This window comes from Leucopleurus acutus, assembly GCF_964270905.1.
Source record: "Leucopleurus acutus genome assembly, chromosome: 8".
NCBI lineage: Eukaryota > Metazoa > Chordata > Mammalia > Artiodactyla > Delphinidae > Leucopleurus > Leucopleurus acutus.
In genome coordinates this window covers 43,988,983-44,011,089 of record NC_139151.1, presented here as the reverse complement: position 1 = coordinate 44,011,089, position 22,107 = coordinate 43,988,983, and the positions used below count along the sequence as shown (strand labels likewise).

The 22,107-nt window shown below is 36.8% G+C and overlaps 1 protein-coding gene across 1 annotated transcript in view; it reads right to left on the bottom strand.

Annotated features, from left to right (window-relative positions):
• The window catches only part of NOX4 (NADPH oxidase 4), a gene marked incomplete at its 5' end in the record, with an annotated part of 146,394 nt that overhangs the window by 112,910 nt on the left and 11,377 nt on the right, over positions 1-22,107 (bottom strand). Inside the window, 3 exons of the mRNA XM_082843851.1 lie at positions 2,786-2,883; positions 7,108-7,192; positions 8,777-8,887. Coding sequence (XP_082699977.1) covers positions 2,786-2,883; positions 7,108-7,192; positions 8,777-8,887 — 294 coding nt within the window. The remainder of the gene's footprint in view (positions 1-2,785; positions 2,884-7,107; positions 7,193-8,776; positions 8,888-22,107) is intronic.

The following is a 22,107-nucleotide window of genomic DNA, read 5'->3' as shown; positions in this document are numbered from 1 at the left end:
TTGTAATATTTCCTTTAAACTACATTCTTGTGGTATAACGGACTGAAGTCAACTCCCTTTCTGTCTTCTGGAAAACTTTAGATCAATTCCCAGTAGAATATGGATTAATTTTTCATCCTAAGGGTGTCTGATATTGCACAACTTCTGAATTTCTTTCCTCATGCCTCCATTGAATCTGGGGTCAGGCCAGGCTATATACAAAGTAGGAAGCCATTTATATGATACAATTTTAGGGGTCTTGAACAAGGACCATTTGCCCAAGAATAGCTCCTCATCCAGTTTAGGTCAAATGAATTCTACCATTGATGTTAGAAACATGACTAAAGGCTAATCTAGAGGAACCTAATACACAAAAAATTAGTAAAAATACAAGATGGGCTGAACAAAGTGGTAATACCAGAAATATGAATAAATAACTATGGAAACTCAGAAGATGGAACAATTAATATTGCCAGGGAATGAAGATGGAATAGAAGAAGAGTAAGAGACTGTTTCACAGGTGACAAGATGAGGCCAACTGAGCTAGGCCGTCAGGAATGCACCACCATCACAAACTGGAGGATGGAGGGGTCATTGGAGATGTGGAGAAGACAGGATGAAAGCACAGAGCAGAACAATAAGGTGCATGTCATAAACCCATCATTTCCAGAGACAATTCACAGAATATAACCGTTTATATATGTAATATATGTGTGTGTGAGTATGTGTTTGTATATGTGTGTATTTTTTCATTTTCATCTAGTACATGGCCTGGTACCGTCTAGGTACCCAAAAATATTTATTACAAGAAAGAAGAGAGGGAGGGGAAAAAAAGGAAGATATGAAGGAAGAAAAGGAAGGAAGGAAGGGGGAAAAAGGGAAAATGTAAATTAAAATGAGTTAACATTTTTCATCCATCAGATCAGCAACGTTTTTTTACAAACAAGTGAAGTGTAGAAATAAGCATTCTGATAAAATTGGTAGAGTGTATCAAGCGGTGAAGCTTTTTTGGAAGGTAATTTGTCCATCAAAACTAAAGATGTGCATAACTTTGAAGCCAAAATTCTACTTCCATGAATCTGCCTAGCAGAAGTGTACAAAAAAATAAATTTATTGGCATGCAGTTCATGACAAAAACTCGGAATCAAGCTAAACATCTGTGAATAAGGAAAAGGCTAAAAATAAATTATGATGTATTCATATGAAGAGGATGAGGTAGATGTATACTTTCTGATACAGCAAGCCACAATACATATATTTACAAATTGCTGAAGAATATATATCATAAAATACCACTCAAAATATCTTATAAGAAAACATAAAATCATTCACTGTGGCTAGTTTTGGAAGAGAAGCTTTTGCTTTTCATTTACTTGGGAGTTTTAAAATATTTTCCATTGAGCCTATATATATATATCTCTTAAAGTGAAATAAATTTAATAACTAGAAATCTTAAAATGACTAAAATATTGGAATATTAAGCAAAAGTATATTGTAATGAAATGATAAGATTATTGTAGTTATCGAAGACATGAGTTTAGAAAGCAAAAGAGAGAAGCAAAGAAGGAAAAGATAAAAAAGGAAACTGCATGGCGGGAGTAAGACACAAGTAACCCCATGTGATTTGGGCAGAGGAGGAGAGAGGAATGAGAGAAGTGATGGGAGACAGGAAGAGATGGAAGCTTTGCTGTGAAATCATTACGTGTGAAGAGCTTCCACCGGCATGCTAAGGAGCTAGACTTTTCCATGGTTCTTAATGTTAGGCGCACTCTACAATCACTAGTGAGCTTTTTAAAAATATTAGTGCCTGGCCCGAACCCAGATCAATGAAATTACATTGGTGTTTTAAAAATACTGGTATAGTTATGGGATTTATCCAGGGCTGCTTGTTATTTTGGTTTCGTGATTTACGTCTATGCTTGTTTGTTGTTGCTTTGACCTCTGTTTTGTTTTGGGAGGGAGGTCAAGCACATGGTCACAGCAGTATTAATCTAGAGAACTCTGGTGATATGTAAGGGGAAGATGGAGAACAATCCATTAAGTCAGTACCGCACTTAGCAGAACGGGGTGGGGTTCTGATCGCACGGGACCCTGAACATTTCGGTGTTGGTGCAGTCTTGGCTTTGGGAATCAGAGGCAGCCTGAGGACACGATGAAAATGCCAAGCAACACACACCTAACTAGGGCTGTACGTGTGTTGTTCATTGGTCCAGCCCAGCACCCTGTACATATAATTTCATTTCATGGGCAGCTTCACATGGAGAAAAGCACCCCTAAGTTAGATACTGCCCACTATAGAATTCAGCTCAAGGTCACCTACTATAAGGATTAAAAACAAAATAAAACAGAGTAAAGCATTAAAACTCAATAATATTTTTAAGTCAAATCAACTGATGGTCTAGGATCCTCAAATAGTCAACCTTCTTTTCTGCCTTTTTTCCCCCAAAGCACTGTATGAGTTACGGAAGTAGTTTTACCCTGTAATGGCACTGTCAACAGTCTCCACTGAGCGACAGGAATTAGACAAAAGCTGTTGGGAGGCAGAAGGCAGACCTGAGTGGCAACTTTCTGAACATTGCAGAATATAAAAAGTAGACGCTCTCTGAACTTTCATTTTCGGCGGGAGAGACTGTGAAATAGTAATTACCTCTATTTCCTACTGAAAAGAATAAAACTCAACTTGACAAGTGCATTTTAAAAGCACTGAAAAGGAGCAGCGAGGTACAAATTTTCTGTGGAAATCACAGACCCTTACTAGTCATCTCACGACAAGTGAAAGGAAAATGAGAAGACAGAGACCACCCACCTCATCTCGGTATCTTGCTGCGTTCAGTTCAACAAAATCCTCGTGGTAGTTCACTGAGAAGTTGAGGGCATTCACCAGGTGGGCGGCCACGTGCACACCTACAGAATCACACCAATCACTGGGATTTTCACATACGCTCTATAAGAGGGAGCCAGTTCCTCTCCTTAAGTAAACACAGGGTCACAATTTGACAGCTTTGTATGCAATAAAATGTTCAATTAAAAGGGAAGTTTTAAAAGCACAAAGAATCTTAATCATAGACAGTTTTAGTATGAGAAATCATGTAAAGAAACAGAATTTTCAAAGGCTGGAATAAAATAACCCTAGTAAGTCAAGAGTTAGAAACACACATACACACACTGGCACACATGCACACACGTTATGTAATAATAATATTATGGGAATTATTTGTTCATTTAAGCAGCTTCTGAATACAATAATCCCCCCTTATTCACTGTTTCACTTTCTGCAGCTTTAGTGACCTGTGGTCAACTGTGGTCTGAAAACATTACGTGGAAAATTCCAGAAATAAACAGTTTATGAGTTTTAAATTGCATGCTGTTCTGAGTGTAATAAAATCTCCACCCATCCCATTCCATCCCACCCGGCATGTGAATCATCCCTCTGCCACGTACATCCTACATGTTGGTCACTCAGTAACTGGCTTGGTTATCAGATCAACTTTCCGGGGTATTGCAGTGCTTGTGATCAAGTCGTCCTTGTTTTACTTAATAATGGCCCCAAACTACAAGAGTAGTGATACTGGCAATTCATTTATGCCAAAGGAAACCGTAAAGTGCTTCCTTTAAATGAAGAGGTGAAAGTTCTCGACTTAATAAGGAAAGGACAAAATTTCGTACGTTGAGGTTGCTAAGATCCTTAGCAATGAATCGTCTATCCGGGAAAGTGGAAGGAAAAAAGAAATTCGTGCTCACTTTGCTGGTACACCTCAAACTGCAACTCATGTTTAGTTAAGATGGAAAAGGCATTAAATTTGTACAATAAGATACTTTGAGAGAGACAAGGGACCAGGTTCATGTAACTTTTATTACAATTGTTATATTTTATCATTAGTAATTGTTGTTAATCTCTAAGTGTGCCTAATTTATAAATTAAACTTTATCACAGTCATGTTTGTATAGGAAAAAACAGTATGTAGGATTCAGCACTGTCCTCGGTTTTAAGCATCCACTGAGAGTCTTAGAAAGCATCCCCCCATGGATAAGGGGGAACCGCTGTACTTTAGATTTTCCACATCTTTCACTTCTCCCATAGCTCCAAACCTGTTATATATCTTGTATACTTCACTGACACTCAACCTAAAATATAGGTCCATGAAAAGGCTTCTAACCAGTTAACATTTTTCACAATCCACAGATTCAAGTCATAGTGTTTAAACCCAATAGCAAAAGTGTTGGTAACCACTTCATGGGACAAAAACCCAGGAAGATGATGATCAGCATTTAATAACCTACCTACAATGGCACAGTAATGAGTAGTCAACTGACTTAGAGATAAAAGTGTTAGGAAGTTATTAGAGAGTTGAAGATAAATCCATTTCGGCATGGTCAGGGAAAAGAAAATTATCCTGAGAAGCCTGGACAAGAAAGAAGCTAATGACATTTTGCACAGAAATGTAATACCCTCCTCCCTTCCCAGCCTTTCCTTGTAGGTGAAATAAAGTTAACATCAACAGCACATTGTAATGTATGGGAAAGAACAATATTTAATTAGCTAGAGAACCTGTTTTCTTGGCCACATTGCTTGCCTACTAATGCCTAAGTTTACTTCTCTGTAAAACGGTGATGACAGAAATAAGAGACTTAATGAGATAAGTGAACCTACATTGCTTAGGAAACTATTACAATTTACACTGATATATGCAGTGCTGAGATTCAAAAGAAGACATGGCCTGGAAACTAGAAAATTCTATGACCCCTCCAACCTAACATACGACATGTACATAGGTAAGCCAAGAGTTCCAAATTACACACAAAGACAAATGAAAGTGAGAGAGAAGGGCTAGAATGCTAAATAAAAGTTATTTAAAGGATTAAATTCCTGCCAGTGACCAAATTAGAGGAGGGAAAAGAGTCCCATAAAAAATGGACAGGGCTAGTGGGAAGCAGCTACATAGCACAGGGAGATCAGCTCGGTGCTTTGTGACCACCTAGAGGGGTGGGATAGGGAGGGTGGGAGGGAGACGCAAGAGGGAGGGGGGATATGGGGATATATGGATATGTATAGCTGATTCATTTTGTTATACAGCAGAAACTAATGCAACATTGTAAAGCAATTATACTCCAATAAAAATGTTAAAAAAAAATGGACAGGAAACTGAAAGTGGGTTAACTAACAAGCAAGGACAGGGTTCCAAAGAAATAAACAAAGGGTGTCTAGGTGAGACTCAACTATGGCACAGATATAAAACATTATAGAAGCAAAACTGTCTGTGTCCTATAGCTTCAGCACTTCTAAAATCTATAGGAAAAAAACTCCATTTTAAGTGAAAGGTTTACATGTTCATTACATATTATATGGCTCGAAAGTGCAAGGGCATCCTTAGAGGAATTACCGTTCTTTCTGAATTCTCCTGAAAAAAAGTCCTAGGTAACAGCTGTATGAGATACAGCCTTAAGGGATACATTCACCTTCCTTAAAATGCTTTTTAGGTTAAAAGACTTCAGGGCTTCTAATTTTAGGCAAGAGAAAGCATTGCACTTTGCACGGATTTCCCCATTTAATTCTCATAACAAAACAATGAGGTAGGCAGAATCATCTCTTTTTTTTTTTTTTTTTTTGGCTGCAACTCTCAGCTTGCAGGATCCCAGTTCCCCAACCAGGGTTCGAACCCGGGCCCCCTGCAGTGGAAGCATGGACTCCTAACCACTGGACTGCCAGGGAATTCCCTCATCACTATTTTACAGATAAGAAAACTAAGGTTAAGAAAGGTGACTTACCTAAAGTCAGACCCCTAGTGAGTGGCAGAAGGCAAACCCTCTGGAACACATATTCATTCATGGCAATACTCCACACTATCTGAGTCTTTCAGCTGTTCTCCAACTGAACAGAATATTTGGACACAACTCCCATTTAGAACAAATCAAGTTATGAATGTGCCAGCGTTTCCCGATCCTTCTCCATTTTGACCTTTCACTCTCCCTAGCTGTAATCCAACCCTAACCCTGGCCACACCCTTGGTCCTCATCATATCCTGGACTCTTACTCCATTCCTAGACTTGAGCTATACTGGAGTCTTCAGCCCATCCCTGAGCCTCTCCCCATCTCTCACTTCCAGGGTGGGAACTACCAGTGGGAAGATGTTCAGGGATAAAACACTGGGAAGATGCCTGTTTCAACAATACTTGGCAATTTTTGAAAAGCTTAAAGTTTAATGATTTCTTGGCAATAGCTATAGCAAAACACTTCTGATTCAAAATGGCCATACACAAATATCCAGATCAAATATCCCAAGTATCAAAACACCTACGTCCTATCAAATAATGAACAGATGAAAATGTCAGGTGCTATGCCACTGAGATAATTTACCCCTGAGGTTGTAAATTATAATAACTAATTCTATCCTAAGAACTTCACAGGCATGTTCTTTCTTTAGTCTTAAAACCATGAGATAGGTGCTACTGTTGATCCATTTTACAGTTAACAACAAACTGAAGGTCAGAGAGATTATGTCACTTGGTAAGGCAGAAGGGCAGCTGGGGATAGATCCTACAAAATCTGTCTCCAGAGTACCTGTACTTAATACATTAATTAATTTCTGTTTCAAAAATTTGAAAAGTGCCATATAAACGCCCAGAATAAAAATTTATTTTAAAATGACTCTTAAAAACCACAAGATTCTCACTTCATATTTTAACTTGGAATTGAGAAGGATAACTTTCCACAAATTTTGACATTTGCTTTTCTGCCCAAGCGTTAATATCAAAGAAACACTTAACAAATATAATTTTGATAGAATCATATTCTGTGAATGCACATTTCACATTCTAATTTTCACACATTTAAGTTTCTATCATATCATTACTTTTAGAGGTTAAAAGCTTTTAATCACTTTCTTCCAATCTTTCTAAATGAAATTACTTACTTTTAGAAAATAATTACCAGCTTGAGGGCCAAACTTTGCACATTCTATATATATATGTAAAAAACACACCCATTTTCTGTAGCATCACTAGATAAATCTCTTTAAATACACAGAAGAGAAAATTAATTTATATAATAAGAAAACCATAAACAATAAAAATATCATTCATAAAATGTACTATTCTAACATAATATTTAACATCTTTTGGTTTTCTCACCTGAGAAAATACAGATAGTCACACCACAGGTTGTATGGAATGTTCTGCTTTTATCCAACAATCTTCTGGTTCTCCTGCTTGGAACCTAAATAAAAAGCATTTAATATGATAAAAATGATGCAGCAAATAAGATATATGCATAAGTCTTTGTAAATACGGCAGAGGCTTATCAATTAAAAATTGGTGAGATGAAGTAGGCTATATCTAGTCAATGGAACACTCAAATCATTAAAGAGAATGTGAGAAGGCTTATTATTGATATGGAAACATACACAAGATATATTGTTAGGTAAAAAAAGTTACAACACATAAACTAAACTATGATCCTGTATTGTTTAAAATTAATGACATTATGTATGTTAACATATTTGCAGGCATTTATCTCAAATAGTGGTTGTTCTGACAGAGTAACATTTAGGAGAACCATCACTGTTTACTTTGCATATTTCTGGAGTGTTTTAATTTTACAATATATACAATTTCCTTTTGTGGTCAAAAATAAGATTATTTTTAAATAAAGCAATTTTATCTACAGGTTTAAATGCCTGCTTGATCTTACACAAAAATAAAATGTCAAGCATCTTTGAGTACCTATGTTTCACACTGGGGGATAATTCTTTAAGACTTATTAAATACTGAGAGACTTATGTGGGCACTTTTCATTTCCTGCCATTTATCTTCTCTTTCTTCACACTAAGCCAATGGCCAGCCACAGGGATCAAAACCTAGCATTTCGTAATAGTTGGCAACCTACAGAAAGAGTTATTTCCACAAATTACTGCATTAAAAGCAAAGAGTTTCTAAATATAATTATGTGAAAAGGTTGAGAAGTTTTACCACAGTAAATCCACTCACATGAACTTCACAGAACATCAAAATGACCTCATGTTAACAACTCCTTTTAAAATATCAGTATCGATCCAGCAGTGCCTAACTATCTTACTGAAGACAGGAATAAACACACATATATCGCACAAACACACACACACACACACACACACACACACATACACGAGGATAAGAGAAAACAAAAAACAATTTCAGATGAATTTTAACTTTCAAAGGGCTTTTCTGTTTTCTTAAATCCTTTGTTTTATACTAAATATCATATATGACATCACATCTTAATCAAGAAATCTATTTCAAGCCTTTTACATAGCTCAAAACAGGTATGTGTTTTAAGAAACTAACACCAATACCAGCAGTCATCCTGTATATTAATCAAAGTCCACACAGCTCTAGTTTGCTCACTTGAATTTAATTAAATGAAACTACAAGCTCTCAGTGAAGAATGAGAAGGAGCTCAGAACTGGGGCTGATCTCAGCTCTACCATTCACTAGTCTCAAGGTCGTGGTCAAGTTATTTAAACTCCCTAGGCTTCAGTTTCTTCATCTGCAGTACCCACAGAATCATGTGAGGATTCACAAGTATTCAATATATGTGAATTTTATATATGTTAGCACAGTGCCTGATACTCTGTTATCCTCTGCCCTTACCTACTGTTGTAGAATAGCTCACTGATCACCTTGACATGTGACGTGGTCTTTACTATCATCTTTGAAGAAATCACTCCAGCAGAAAGTCAGACCATGCAAACTAAGTAGGACTAACGTGCCACTTTTACACTTGATTTCTATGCTGGAATCAGTGACGGATTTTTTTTCTTACCTTCTGGGATCCTCGAAGGTAAGCCAGGAGCATCCGGCACATGGGTAAGAGGATAAGGCTGCAGTTGAGGTTAAGAACTGATGCGGAGGCTCTGCTTAGACACAATCCTAGCTGAACAAATAAGGCAAGGGGCAAAACACAGTCAAGGACAAAAGTAAACTACAAGCATGCTGCAGACCTCACCCGGCAGGACTGTGGCAGGTGCCAACTCCTTCAAGAGACCTGAATAACCCTCCACTTTCTCTCTCACCAAAAGAGAAACCGGTCTCTTTCTGCTCCGCACTGCCATAAAACTTAGCCTCCTCTCATTTCTACTAGTGTTCCAATCACCTCACTACATTGTTTCAGTGCAAGGTCAATTTCTTATTGTACCCACCATGGACTGTTCTGGGTGTTAAGAGCCCTAGAGAGCTTCAGTAGATTCTGTACCTCCACACAGGTGCAGTGTTGAATCCTTTGTTCACTGGTAGGGTACCAAGAATTTAAAACAAAGGTTTTTCATTTGTGTTCTCTCTAGAACACTCTGAGCCTCCCCACAACTCCCTTCCACACCAGCAGCCGCCTTTAAGCTCTTCACCTTACTGACTCTACCCATCTTTCAAGGTTCATCTTAAGCACTCCTCCTCTAAAGTTCTCCCCTGACCCATAAAGGTGTGGTACATATATACAATGGAATATTACTCAGCCATAAAAAATGAAATCATGTCATTTGTATGAACGTGGATGGACCTAGATATTATCACACTAAGTGAAGTAAGTCAGAAGGAGAAAGACAAACACCCTACGATATCACTTATATGTGGAATCTAAAATATGACACAAATGAAATTATCTACGAAACAGAAATGGACTCACAGACAGAAAACAGACTTGTGGTTGCCAAGGCAGAGAGGAGTGGGCGAGGGATGGATTGGGAGTTTGGGACTTGCAGATGCAAACTATTATATGTAGAATGGATAAACAAGGTCCTACTGTATAGCCCCGGGAACTATATACAGTATCCTGTAATAAAAAATAATGGAAAGGAAGATGAAAAAGAATACATGTATATGTATAACATATATGCATAACGGAATCATTTTGCTATACAGAAGAAATTAACACATTGTAAATCAACTAACAAAATAAATTTAAAAGTTCTTCCCCAAACCAAAACCAAGAGAGATCCCAGATCAGCTGTGCCTCATACCAAGCTGATCATAATCACATTGTACAACATATTTTTCAAAGAATCAGTCCCCTTGGTATGATCCAATATTTTTGGCAACTAATTTTAAATCAAATTCTTGCTAGATTGACATCTACTGTTGTCTGGTACTAGCCACATTCTTCATATGATGAATGTATCACACGAAAACAAGAGATGGGGTCATATCTGTGCACTTGTCCCGGAATAAACACAAAACTACTTTATGTTAAGGATATCAACGAAGAAACTGGTGTAAGTCAGATGCTTTTCTTATCTTGAAATTGTTTATGTCCCTGAGATTCCCAGCTTAACTCTTGGCAAAATAGCAACTCTGTTACACAGTGTTTATTGTCAGCATACGAACTATTATTCCTGAAAGGGAAATGGAGTAATAACTCATGTCAGGAAAGCCATAATTTTCATTGAGTTATACAAAAAGTAACTGATATTTCCAGTTAGACTATTTCTACACCACGAATTTGAACACCTCAGGGACACAGTTCAATGAGTATACCAGTCAGTGGACAAGTAGAAATAATCCTCACTGGACTATCTAAAAAAATGTTAAGTATAATTTTCTCACCTCAATGAGCAAAAGTAATATCATTTCAAAGTGATAGGTTTTGTTGTTTAGGCCTCCAGAGAAGGAATAATTATATCTTTTTGATATGGCATCTGCATGTAACAAGAAAATTTTAGCTCCAGGGATTTTGGATAATAATTTTATTTGTAATTTTAATGTACTAGGACAATAACTCACTTAAAATATATCAGCTAAATTCTACCATATACGTTCAGGGCTTAAGAGCTACAAATAAATTATCCAAATTATCTTTGCAGTTTAGTGATTTAAAGAGCATTCTTATATTTTTGCATTTTCTAACCATTTATTGCACGGCTGGAAGTGTTTTATTGCTGTGTTTACATTAACTCATACAGTAATTTAATTCAAAGTGGCTTTAAGTGTCCTGTTAGGATGAATGGAGTTTATTTTGGCATTCCACTTCTTCCTTATGATGCTGCAAAATCTAACTGGAAATTCTACCAAGGACTCATTTCCTCATATATATTTATTCCTGAATATATTTAGCTCTTTAAACCAAGATGAAAAATTCTTTTTATTAGGTTATCAGAGTACAAAACTCCCTCATTCAGAAGCAGTCAAGAGGGTAAGGAAATGGAGACAGATCTCAGTTAAGTGACACAATCATAGGAAACTATTTTATCTACTTACTAGATGGGTAATAGTCTACAGCTAAGATTTGTTTTATTTAGTCATTATTAATTCATGACCTTCATAGGAATCAGCTACTTCAAATGTTCACTAAAAAGAAATGACTGCCTATGTTATGTGCCCAGCCCATTCTATGTGGATGACGTGTTCTACCATTCCTAGAGAGCTCAACCTGCTACTCTAGTTTTCAAATCTCATTCAGGTTAGTTATCACTAGATGGCAGCGTTACTTTCACCTCTTACCTGTGAAGGTCTCAAACATAATTAACTGAAATTCCAAGCGTAATTTTTTAAGCTAGAAGTCTATTTTAGATGAATATGTATAAATAATACACAGTTTGGTCCTTGCTATGGACTGAAGGTTTGCATTCCCCCAAATTCATATGTTGAAACCCTAACGTGATGGTATTTGGAGGTGGAGCCTTTGGGAGGTAATTAGCTTAAGTTAAGATCTTAAGAGTAGAGCCCCATGATGGGATCAGCACCCTTATTAAGAAGAGGAAGACACCAGAGCTCGCTCTGTCTCCTCCACATGAGGATACAGCAAGAAGGCAGCCATCTGCAAACCAGGAAAAGGGCTCTCAACAGACACCAACTCTGCTGGCACCTTGATTTTGGACTTCCCAGCCTCCAAAACCGAAAGAAATAAATGTTTGTTGTTTAAGCCACCCAGTCTATGGTATTTTGTTGTAGCAGCCTGAACGAAGCCAGTCCTATAAGAAAGTATGCCATTTAAAGCAAGTTATAAAAGAATGTAATATCTGGGTATAACAAGTGCATGGTCATTTTCTTAAAATCTCAAACACTTTTTTTTTAATATTAAATCTAATATTATTAGTTACCTAATAACTATTCTTCTTGGGCTAGTTAACTGTCCTTATCCGTAAAGTTGAGGGGAATAAAATTTTCTTATCCATAAAATTAATATGATATGATATAATAATCCTAGCTTGCAAGACTTTTGTGAAAAGTAAAACTGGTCTAAAAAATGCAAGCACTATATAAAATTAATTTATTGATTACAGTCACTGTATCACATCCTTTCTCTAAATGGTCTCTTCTGTGCTTCCATAGTAAGTGTCATCTATTCCACTTACATTATTCATTCAAGATATATTTATTATGATATGCACATATCACAAGGCACCAGGAGTTCAATAGTGAACTAAAAACAAAAAATGCCTTCTTCCTTAGGATGTTATATTTTAGTAGGGGAAACAGATATTAATCAAATAGCTACATAATCAAATGTAAATTGTAACCAATACACAGTGACCAATGCTGTGAATGAGAAATACAGAGTATGAGCATGGCTAACAGGAAATGCAATCTAAATAGGAAGGTCAGGAAGGCTTCCTTGATAAGTGAAAAGTGAACTGAGATCTGGAGGGTGAGCAGAAGTCATCTAGGAATGAGAAGGACATTTGTGCAGAAAAAAACAGCATGAGAATGGATGTGTGGCAAATGGGAGCCTGGTGGATACACGAGAAATTAATAGCAGGCCAATATGGCTGGATTGGAAGTGGAGGAGAGTACAACATAAAACCGGAAAAGCAGGTAGGGCTAGACCTTGATGGACTTGGTAGGTCATATTAAGAATGTGCATCTTTATCCTAAAGTCAATGCAGAGCACTGTGTTTTGAGTAGGGAGGTGGTAAGAAGCGATTAGTATTTGGTAATGATAACTCTGAATGAAGTGTGGAGAACAAGTTGGAAGGACATAATTTGGGCAATGACAATACTTTGTGTAGTTAATCATCACAGAAGTGAAATTTTGTTTGAGACAGGGACTACATTTTATGGTAATTATATCTGAGCCTTACATATAGAAGGGATTCAGTTTCAACTAAATATTTATTTATCAGTAAATTTATTTTGCTAAATAATTTCCTAAAACATATACATCTAAGATTGGAGAACTAAAAGGGTCTAACCCACATCCCACCGTCCACCCAGTGACTAACCTCCTCTATAACAGCCCTGACCAAAGGTAACCCACCCTCTGCTGAATGTGTCCAGAGACAGCAGACTGTTCTACTGTCAAGAACTTCTATTTTGTTTTCTTACACTTACATGAAATCCGTGTCTCTGTAACTTCTACCCACCAGGCTACTCTGGATAACAATATTCCTAAATAGACATTAAAAAACTGAAGGTAAAAGTAAGATGGTTTCCTAGCTCAATCTTGTTTCCTTCAGGCTAAACACAATTCTTTAGGCCTCTAAAATTCTTGATATACATTTAAGACTCCCACATCATCTCAGTGACCTTTCCCCATTCACCAGAGTTCAGTACTTAAGATCATGCTCTCCCTCACCAAGGACACCGTCCAAGGCCTGCTGATTCTAAGACAGTGTTATATTGTGGGGCAACCATGCGGCATAATGGCTCATCTTGTGTTTGCAACAATTTTCTCACATGACTTGCTATGAAGCAACAAAGAAAGAGAGGTGTGAGAGAGCAGGTACATAAATGTAAGAATTTATTGGTTGTCAGCCCATTATGTTATACTGGGTGTGAATGCCGTATTTTGATACTTTTCCTTCCCAATTTTACCTTAGCTGAATATTTTACAAATTCACGTTTCCTCATCTTCATCCAAGTTCTTGACAAAGCTATTAAATTGTAACAAAATTCTTTTGAAATAGTTGACTCTAGAGAGGACTTGAAAACTACTTTTTCTGGTAAATTAACTTTCAAATGAACATTCTGCTCTCAACTCAGCAATTTTAGGGAAATATAAAATGACATTCTACATGTAAATATCTATGCAAAACTGGTGTTCAACGGGATTTGAAAAGGCCAGAGTAGTATTAATAGTAAGCTTTAATAATTGGTCCGTTTTCTAGCTACTTCTTGGTGGGTCAACAATTAGTCATTTCCAGGAAAAAATTAAAATAAATGTTATCATAGAGGTTTATTAAAGATTTTATATTGTGATTTGGCATTTTGCGTTTGTCAAAAAGTATGTAAATTTGTATTCATTAAGGTCAATTTTATGGACTCTTTTCCTCCAAGGAAATATTTTTAATCAAACCAAATGAAGCCAATTCAACACCTAATTCTTACATATTTTATAATCATAGAACTTAGCTCTTTCCTGGGGCCTTACATATCCAGGCCAACCATTTTGCCTCTATTTGCACTGTTAGTTCGTAAAGACACAAAGGACTAGAACCCAGGCCTCCATTTATCCTTTTGCTGTTACTTCCCTGAGAACAGAACAGGACAGGTCACTCACCAAACAAGAGATGTGAATTCAGATGCCTTATATAACTCTTTCCAAACCATAATACTTTCTTACTCTTTCAGTTGCTTAGCCTCTTATCCAACCAGTAGGTTTTCCTGTCATTTTGTGTAAATCTTTACCTAAGATTTCCATAATCTAACTACACATTGAATTCACTTGATGGACTATTTAAAAATAAACATATCTCTGTTGTACTTCCTGAAATTCTGATTCCTTAGATCTGGAGTGGGGCCCTCAGGAGGTACAAGCAGGCTTGGCAACCACTGTTTTAGAATCCACTTTGAAGTCAGACAAACCTGAGTTTTAAGCACTTCTATTCGTTGTGCGGCCTTAGGTAATTTTCTTACCCTTTCTGTCTCATTTTCCTCATCTCTAAAATGAAAATAATCACCCCAAAGGGTAATGGTATTAAATGAATATATATATACTAAGTGTAGTACTCAGCATATAGTAAGAAGTAAATAGAAGCTATCATCCTGGTCCCTGGCCATCCACAAATTAGGTCTAGTTACAGAATTTAAATGCTCTTATGGCATAGTTTCCTGAAAATCACTCTTTCCAAGCCTGTCTTTTCATCCTCACCTCTCGTTATAGTTGGAGCTATGGGAGCTGAGCTTTATTCCACTCAACTGTATCTAAAGAAGACAAAGAGAGTTCTAGGTAACTAGTAGGTGTGCAATAGTATATGGCGGATGATGAATGAGTGTGCCTCTGAGAGGATCCTTCAATGCCCTCATTTTGGAAATAAAGGAAAAAAGAATCAAAACCAAAAGCGATTACCCAAGAGATCTGGTTAACATCCAGGACCAGAGCACAGGACCTGCTCTTTCCTGCACACCACATCTCCCAGGATATCAACTCTACCTCCACGCCCCCAGCACCCACCCTTCTAGAGACTGGGATCAACTGTATGGAACTGAGCAACACCCAGTTTGAAGGAAACCCTCAGGGACACTCTAGCTCTCTGATAAGACTGGATAAGTCACCTAGTCCAACCTTCTTTGCGATCCACCTTGTATTAGAAGCCTGTAAATAAGCCAAATTGATGATGTCATAAGGCCAGTCAGCTATACTTTCTATTCTATGACTCAGTTCAGCTCCTGGATGCATTATCCAGACCAGCTCTTCCAAGCTTTCCCTGTGTATCTCAGTTGCCGACCCACAGCTCATGCTGTGGCCATTCCTTCGCTTTGTGATGGCTTTCCACCTCTTCCACCCACTTCCGTGCTAACTACCAGATGAACTCTTTATTATTCTTCAAGTCTCAGCCCAGGGTCATTTTCTCTCTTAGGCCTTGCTAGGGCCACATCCCCAACAGTATCTTCATTTACACCTCCAAATTTTTCCCTTTTTCAAATATCCTGAAAAATTTGGAACATCTTTCTCAAAGCTTCCCTCCTGCCTTTCACCATACCTCCTCTGGAACACTTAACCCACTATATTGTAATGGTTTACCTATTTATCATATCCTTATCTCCCCCACAAAGCTAGCAAGTGGCAGCATAGTAAGTGGACAAGCCCAAACTGCCTCTTACCCTTGGGAACCTCAAAAACGCATGGTCAATACTAAAGAAAATTATTTCAAAAAAATACTCCTTGGGGAAAATATTCCTTTAGCAGTGAAAGCCAAAGAAAGTGGTCATGAGGCAAATACAGAAGCAAGAAGAGACAACCCTGGCCTTCCCTGGTGGTGCAGTGGTTGAGAGTCCACCTGCTGATGCAGGGGACACGGGTTCGTGCCCCGGGCCGGGAAGATCCCACATGCCGCGGAGCGGCTGGGCCCGTGAGCCATGGCCGCTGAGCCTGCGCGTCCGGAGCCTGTGCTCCACAACCGGAGAGGCCACAACAGTGAGAGGCAGTGTACCGCAAAAAAAAAAAAGAAGAGAGAACCCCATAAAGTAGTCTATATGATTTCCAAGGCAATGGTAGGAATTTTTTAATTGTCTTTATAGTAACCAAAAGGGTTCATGGCAGAAAATCAGAACAATTTATTTTTCCTCTATCTATAAATCAAAACTGTGGTTCTAATTTAAATGTTTAGTTTGTACCATTAATATATTATGATAAGGATATGAATATAGAATATGATGAGCATTCCATGGGGGCAAGATTGCACTTAAGAATAAAAAAACGACATTTCAACGAAGGGCTACTTCAAAAGTGGATTACCTAACTATTTTGATAAGGTTTTGTACGGAAACAATAATGAATAACATGTCATGAGCAACCAGAAAGTCGTTAATAGTAATTGGAGTAATTATTTTTTAGCATAATCCCAATATAGACTACCAACTCAGTGCTCTTGGGGTACATCCAAAAGCTCAAGAATGTCCCTTCATGCCATAATAAAAAAACTGTAATTCATTCCAAATGATCCTAGCTGGTTTCCGTCAACTAACTGCCCTGGAGACTTTTAACTATGATGTAATTTTTGACTCAAGTTGACCTTTCTTCCCATCTATAAACTGGTTTTTTTTTAAAAAAACAGTGTCTCTAAAAGAAGCTATCAGTTCCAAAGAAGGAAGCTGGGGGAAAAATTTTTTCCATATAGCTCAAGGGACCACCAAAAGTCGAGTGTCCATCCTGACACTTTATCCAGATATCCTTATGCTTAACTCAAATCTTCCCTTTTAATATGTCACCATCCTTCATTCTACCTTTTCTAGAAATGAACTTTCTTTCATTTTCAGTGGGAATGTGGTCTTTCTTAGACATCTATTATGAATTGGAAGGAAATGTAGCTATTACAGAGAGAGATGAAAGCAAGATGGATACATGGTATAGTTCTGTCCTGATTTTGTCTACCGTGTCTTTCCTGTACCAAAAGCCCAGAGAGCAGAAGAGATTCACTTCTAGACTATGTGTCTGTCTGGAAAAGTTAAACTTCAACATAAATGGCAGTCAGAACTGCATATGAACACGTTCATGGGTTTCTAAAGGCAATGCTGTCTACTGAACAGTCACCAGATTAAAAGGTATGAAATTCTTACCACAGCTAACACCTGTGACCTCTACCAAGGTCACTTGTCTCCAAAACCAAGCACTGAAAAATTTAACAGAACAGTAATAAAAATGTCCTCTACTTTCCCTCATGGAATTGTTCTAAAAGGTAAAAACATATAAAGTAAAAATTATCTGACCTCTTTAGCTGACAAACATTATTAAAATGGAATTTTTAAAATTCATCTATGACATCCCTGTGGATATTCACACCTATCTCTTTTCCTCTACTCCTTTCTAAGGCCCAACAACAAGGGCCTCAAGAGTTACAGAGCATTTGATTGCACGTCATTGTTACATTTTCCTCCTCCTACAGAAATGATCCATGCACAGGGGAAAGCACTGAGGAGTGAAATGTATTTTGCAGAGATTGGTTGGCTAAAAAGCTGAGAAAGGCCTTGTTTCTCCTACATCACAGGTCCAGCATATCTGATCACAGTTACTGAGTATTTAGCCACCTCTAAGCTACTCTTCATCAGAAACAATCATTCTTGTATCTTTCTTCTTCATCTTCACACCACTTTCAATTTCTCAATATTCCTCCTAAAATTTGGAAGCCAAAACAGATATACTAGTAACCTGAGCATATGGAGTAATTTTTGGAAGGAAACAATACTCATAGCAATAGTACCCATTCACTTGGTTAGAATTTTAATCAGAATATCCATAATGACATGTATTAAAACTCATATATTGAATATAGGATATTCAAAATTAAGATTTCTCTCACACGTCTGTCAAGCATAACCTACTTTTAAACATATCTATTTTATAACTGCCGAACTCAATCCTGTTAGTTAATAACATTTTTAATTGAAACTATAAAAGTGTCTTTAAGTTCTATCTTTGTCTTTGAAATACTAGCACTGTTAGCTAACTCAGCATCTTTCAACCATAACTTCCAAGTTTGAATCAAGTCCACTTTCTTCCAGTCTTTCTTTGAAGAAAAAAAATATATATGTATAAATATAAAGATATATATATATATATATATATATATATACACACACACACTGTCTCCAAGAAGTTATCAATTCTAAGAGTAAGAACTCCGGATGCATTAAAATGGCCCAAATACCTAACAGAGTAGGTAAAGTAAAGATGGACTGGATGGATAGATCATTTGTTACAGACCATTTACTTAAACTTTCTGATACACACATATTTAAGTATTAGACACTTCTGACAAAGTCTTCAGTGTTTAATTGGTCAACTTACAGTGGCCATACTAGCTCATCTGCTGGTAGAACAATACATTAAATCAAATACAAGATGATATATTGGTATAAGAGAGAAGATGTAAATAAAGTTTAACCTTTTTTCCCTAAAAAACTAACATTAAATAAGACCAAAATATCACATCTTGGACTTTCATAAAAAAGGAAAATAGCAAACCAAGGGTAAATTTCTAAGATACTCACTGCAGTACCATCTGTGATACAAAGAATAGAACTAAAAAGGCCAACAGTGGAGAAATATAAAACAAATTATCATACACATTATGGGATACTATGTAGCCATTAAAAATAAGATAAATTAAACTTGTGTAATAGAAATGAAATAATAATATCTGTGACATATTTTTGAATTAATAATATACATGCATATAAATGTTTATCTACATATACAGGCATAAATATAGATAGAGAAATTGACATAGATTTTATATATACAGTTGGTTATCTCTTAGAAGTGAAGTTTCTAATTCTGTGTCATCAGCATTCAATACAGAATGATACATGTCTTCACATTATTAAAAAAATTTGCCAAATAGGGCTTCCCTGGTGGCACAGTGGTTGAGAGTCTGCCTGCCGATGGAGGGAACATGGGTTCGTGCCCTGGTCCGGGAAGATCCCACATGCCACGGAGCGGCTAGGCCCGTGAGCCATGGCCGCTGAGCCTGCGTGTCCGGAGCCTATGCTCCGCAACGGGAGAGGCCACAGCAGTGAGAGGCCCGCGTACCGCAAAAAAAAAAAAATTTGCCAAACAAATGGTGAAGAAAGCAAACAGGGGCCTTGCACAGACCCATGAAGACAGTGTGCTGTGAACTGAGGTACATGTTTAAACACTCTGTACCTAACATCAGAAACATAGTTTTCTAACTCCTTTGTTTTTACAGAGAGGATTCACTGCTAGTGTCCTATAAAATTTGTTCTCTTCATGTGAACTTCAAACTTTGGTTTCCTTGATGGAAAGTTTAAAAAAGGCCAAGAAATTTGGAGCTAAAATTTGAAAACTACTGCCAATTGAAAAGCAATTAATTGTGAGCTTAAATATTTCTGAAACCATAATGAAGAAAAAATGTATACTATAATTTGCAAAGTATCTTTTTAAATACTTCAGAATTTATACATTGCACAAAATTAGGCCTTAACACTTCTCTTAGTTACTGGAAACTTTTAGTCATTAGCAAACATTTACAAGGAGATTGCAATATCAAAACATTCTTAACTTCAACAGTGTTTCCTGAAAGAAATGAGTCTAGCATTGTCATGAATTTGTCTACTATAACTTGCCATTAGAAAGAAGGGAAGTAACACAATCTGTGGTCTTCACACTGATTTCTTTTTCATCTTACTTAATCCTCCCCTCAAAATAATAATAAAAATAATAATCCTAAAAGAGAGAAACGAGGTTAAACTATGCCAAATTGCCATTTTTGTAAGTCAAAATGTTTCAATATTGAAATTTTCATGTAGTTCAATCTAATAATATAATTCTCAATTTAAAATTGAGGAAACTAGGTTTTGAAGATTTCAATAAAGATACAGTTATTGAGAGGTAAAGTCAAGATTTCAACTTAGGTCAATTTGTCCACAAAATCCATGTTCTTTTCACTACATTATACTTTTGCCATTGATACTCTGAAATTTTTACAGATATTACTTTTTATTTGAAATTTAAGCTAATAGTTGCTCTGTGCTAGGAAAAAGCAATAGCAGGCACTTGGTTTTGATAAGAATTAGAATGAATGTCACACAAGACTTTAACAAATTAAATTTCATATATATAAAATTTGTGGGTTGAACAAAGTATATTTTCTTCTTTAAGCATGACACACTCAAGCTTTAAAACCAGTACAAGTCTAAGACTAGTTTTCTTCAGGCAAACCAAAGTTAAGGAAACCTTGTAGATCCATTATGATCCAGGAAACTAAACTTTTCCAAGATTTTCATTTGACTCATTTATCACTCTCTTAAGTTTTAAAAAACGTACAAACAAGATCAAAATAACTGAACAGTTCAATGATGGGTTCTACATAGTCCAAGCTAAGGCTCTAACCCCAGAAAATTCTATTGTAGGTAACAAACGTAATACAGAGAATGCCCAACAACAAATGCCATTTCTCAGATGGGAGAAGAACTTCCTTACTGAAGCTCTACATTCTTGTGGTTTAATATGAGTCATTTTTTTTTCCAGTTGGAATCCATTAGTATAGACCACTGATGATATTTGCTTGGTTTTCCCTTTAGATATTCTGAGCTATGGAAAAAGAAAAAAAGAAAAATGTATCTTCACCTATGTTTGCATAACTCTAAGCACTTTACAATGTGCTTTGGAGCCTGTGCTTTTCAAACCAAGAGAATTAACAAAGCTCAAAGGCTCAAAGTAACTTAACAAAAGTAACTTGGCCAAGGAAAATCAGTGAGAACTAAAAACTCTCTCATCACCCTATCTCATCAGTATTTTCAATAGACAGTTCTTATTTTCTTGCTCCACAACTGTCTCTTCTTAGGGCATCCTTGAAATCATGTTCCTATATGAGGTGGGGTGACAGGGAGTTCACTCAGGATAAAATGCTAATTGAAAGGCGCATAACAGAGGGTATACTGGGGGAATGGAAGTCAACAAAGAGAACCAAAAGTATAGCCCGGGGGGGTGGGGGAGAGAAACTTGTTTAGAAGCTTGTTTTGATAACACTATCACAGGAAAAATGACTATAGTCAGAAAGGCATTTGCCATAAATCATTTCTTAAATTTTTCTTGGCGTTGATGTACCTATTTTTTAAAAAATCTCAGGTGTATAAGATGCTTTCACTTTGTGTACATCATTCATCTCTTCTTGCCTTAAACTATGTCAGACCTCTGGGATTCCTGATATGTGTCTGGAGACTTTAACAATTTCCAAATCCATGAAAATCATCAAAGCATGCAACTTTTCCCTATAAAATCTGTGTTGGATTCATCTATCCATAGATAGGAGTCATTGTCAAATTCAACTTTCCAGCTTCTAAAAATGTAAACAGATTCTACTAATCATGGAATAACCATCTTCTTCTTTATCTACTTTTTCTTTAATCCCATTGCCAGAACTGGAAAGAAACTACATTTCACAAGACTATTTATTACATCGGCATTTATCACATCACAAAGCTGCATTAAGACACGGATACTAAGAAGTAAGGTAGGCTCACTCTGCCTTTAGGTAATTTACTCTTATACTAAAGTCTCACTCTTAGTTCATGCCTTGGCAATTATTAATTACAACATGTCACAGCCCTTTAAGATCCCACTTCAATAATCAATACTGGAGTAAAGCATATTAGATGTTAAGGGCCACTTGTTGCTTTTCTGTCATGAAAATGAAATCTCATTTCTTTGTCCAAACTGTCCTTTACGACTCCCAAAGGAGCTGTTAGAGTACCAATGGCTGGAGC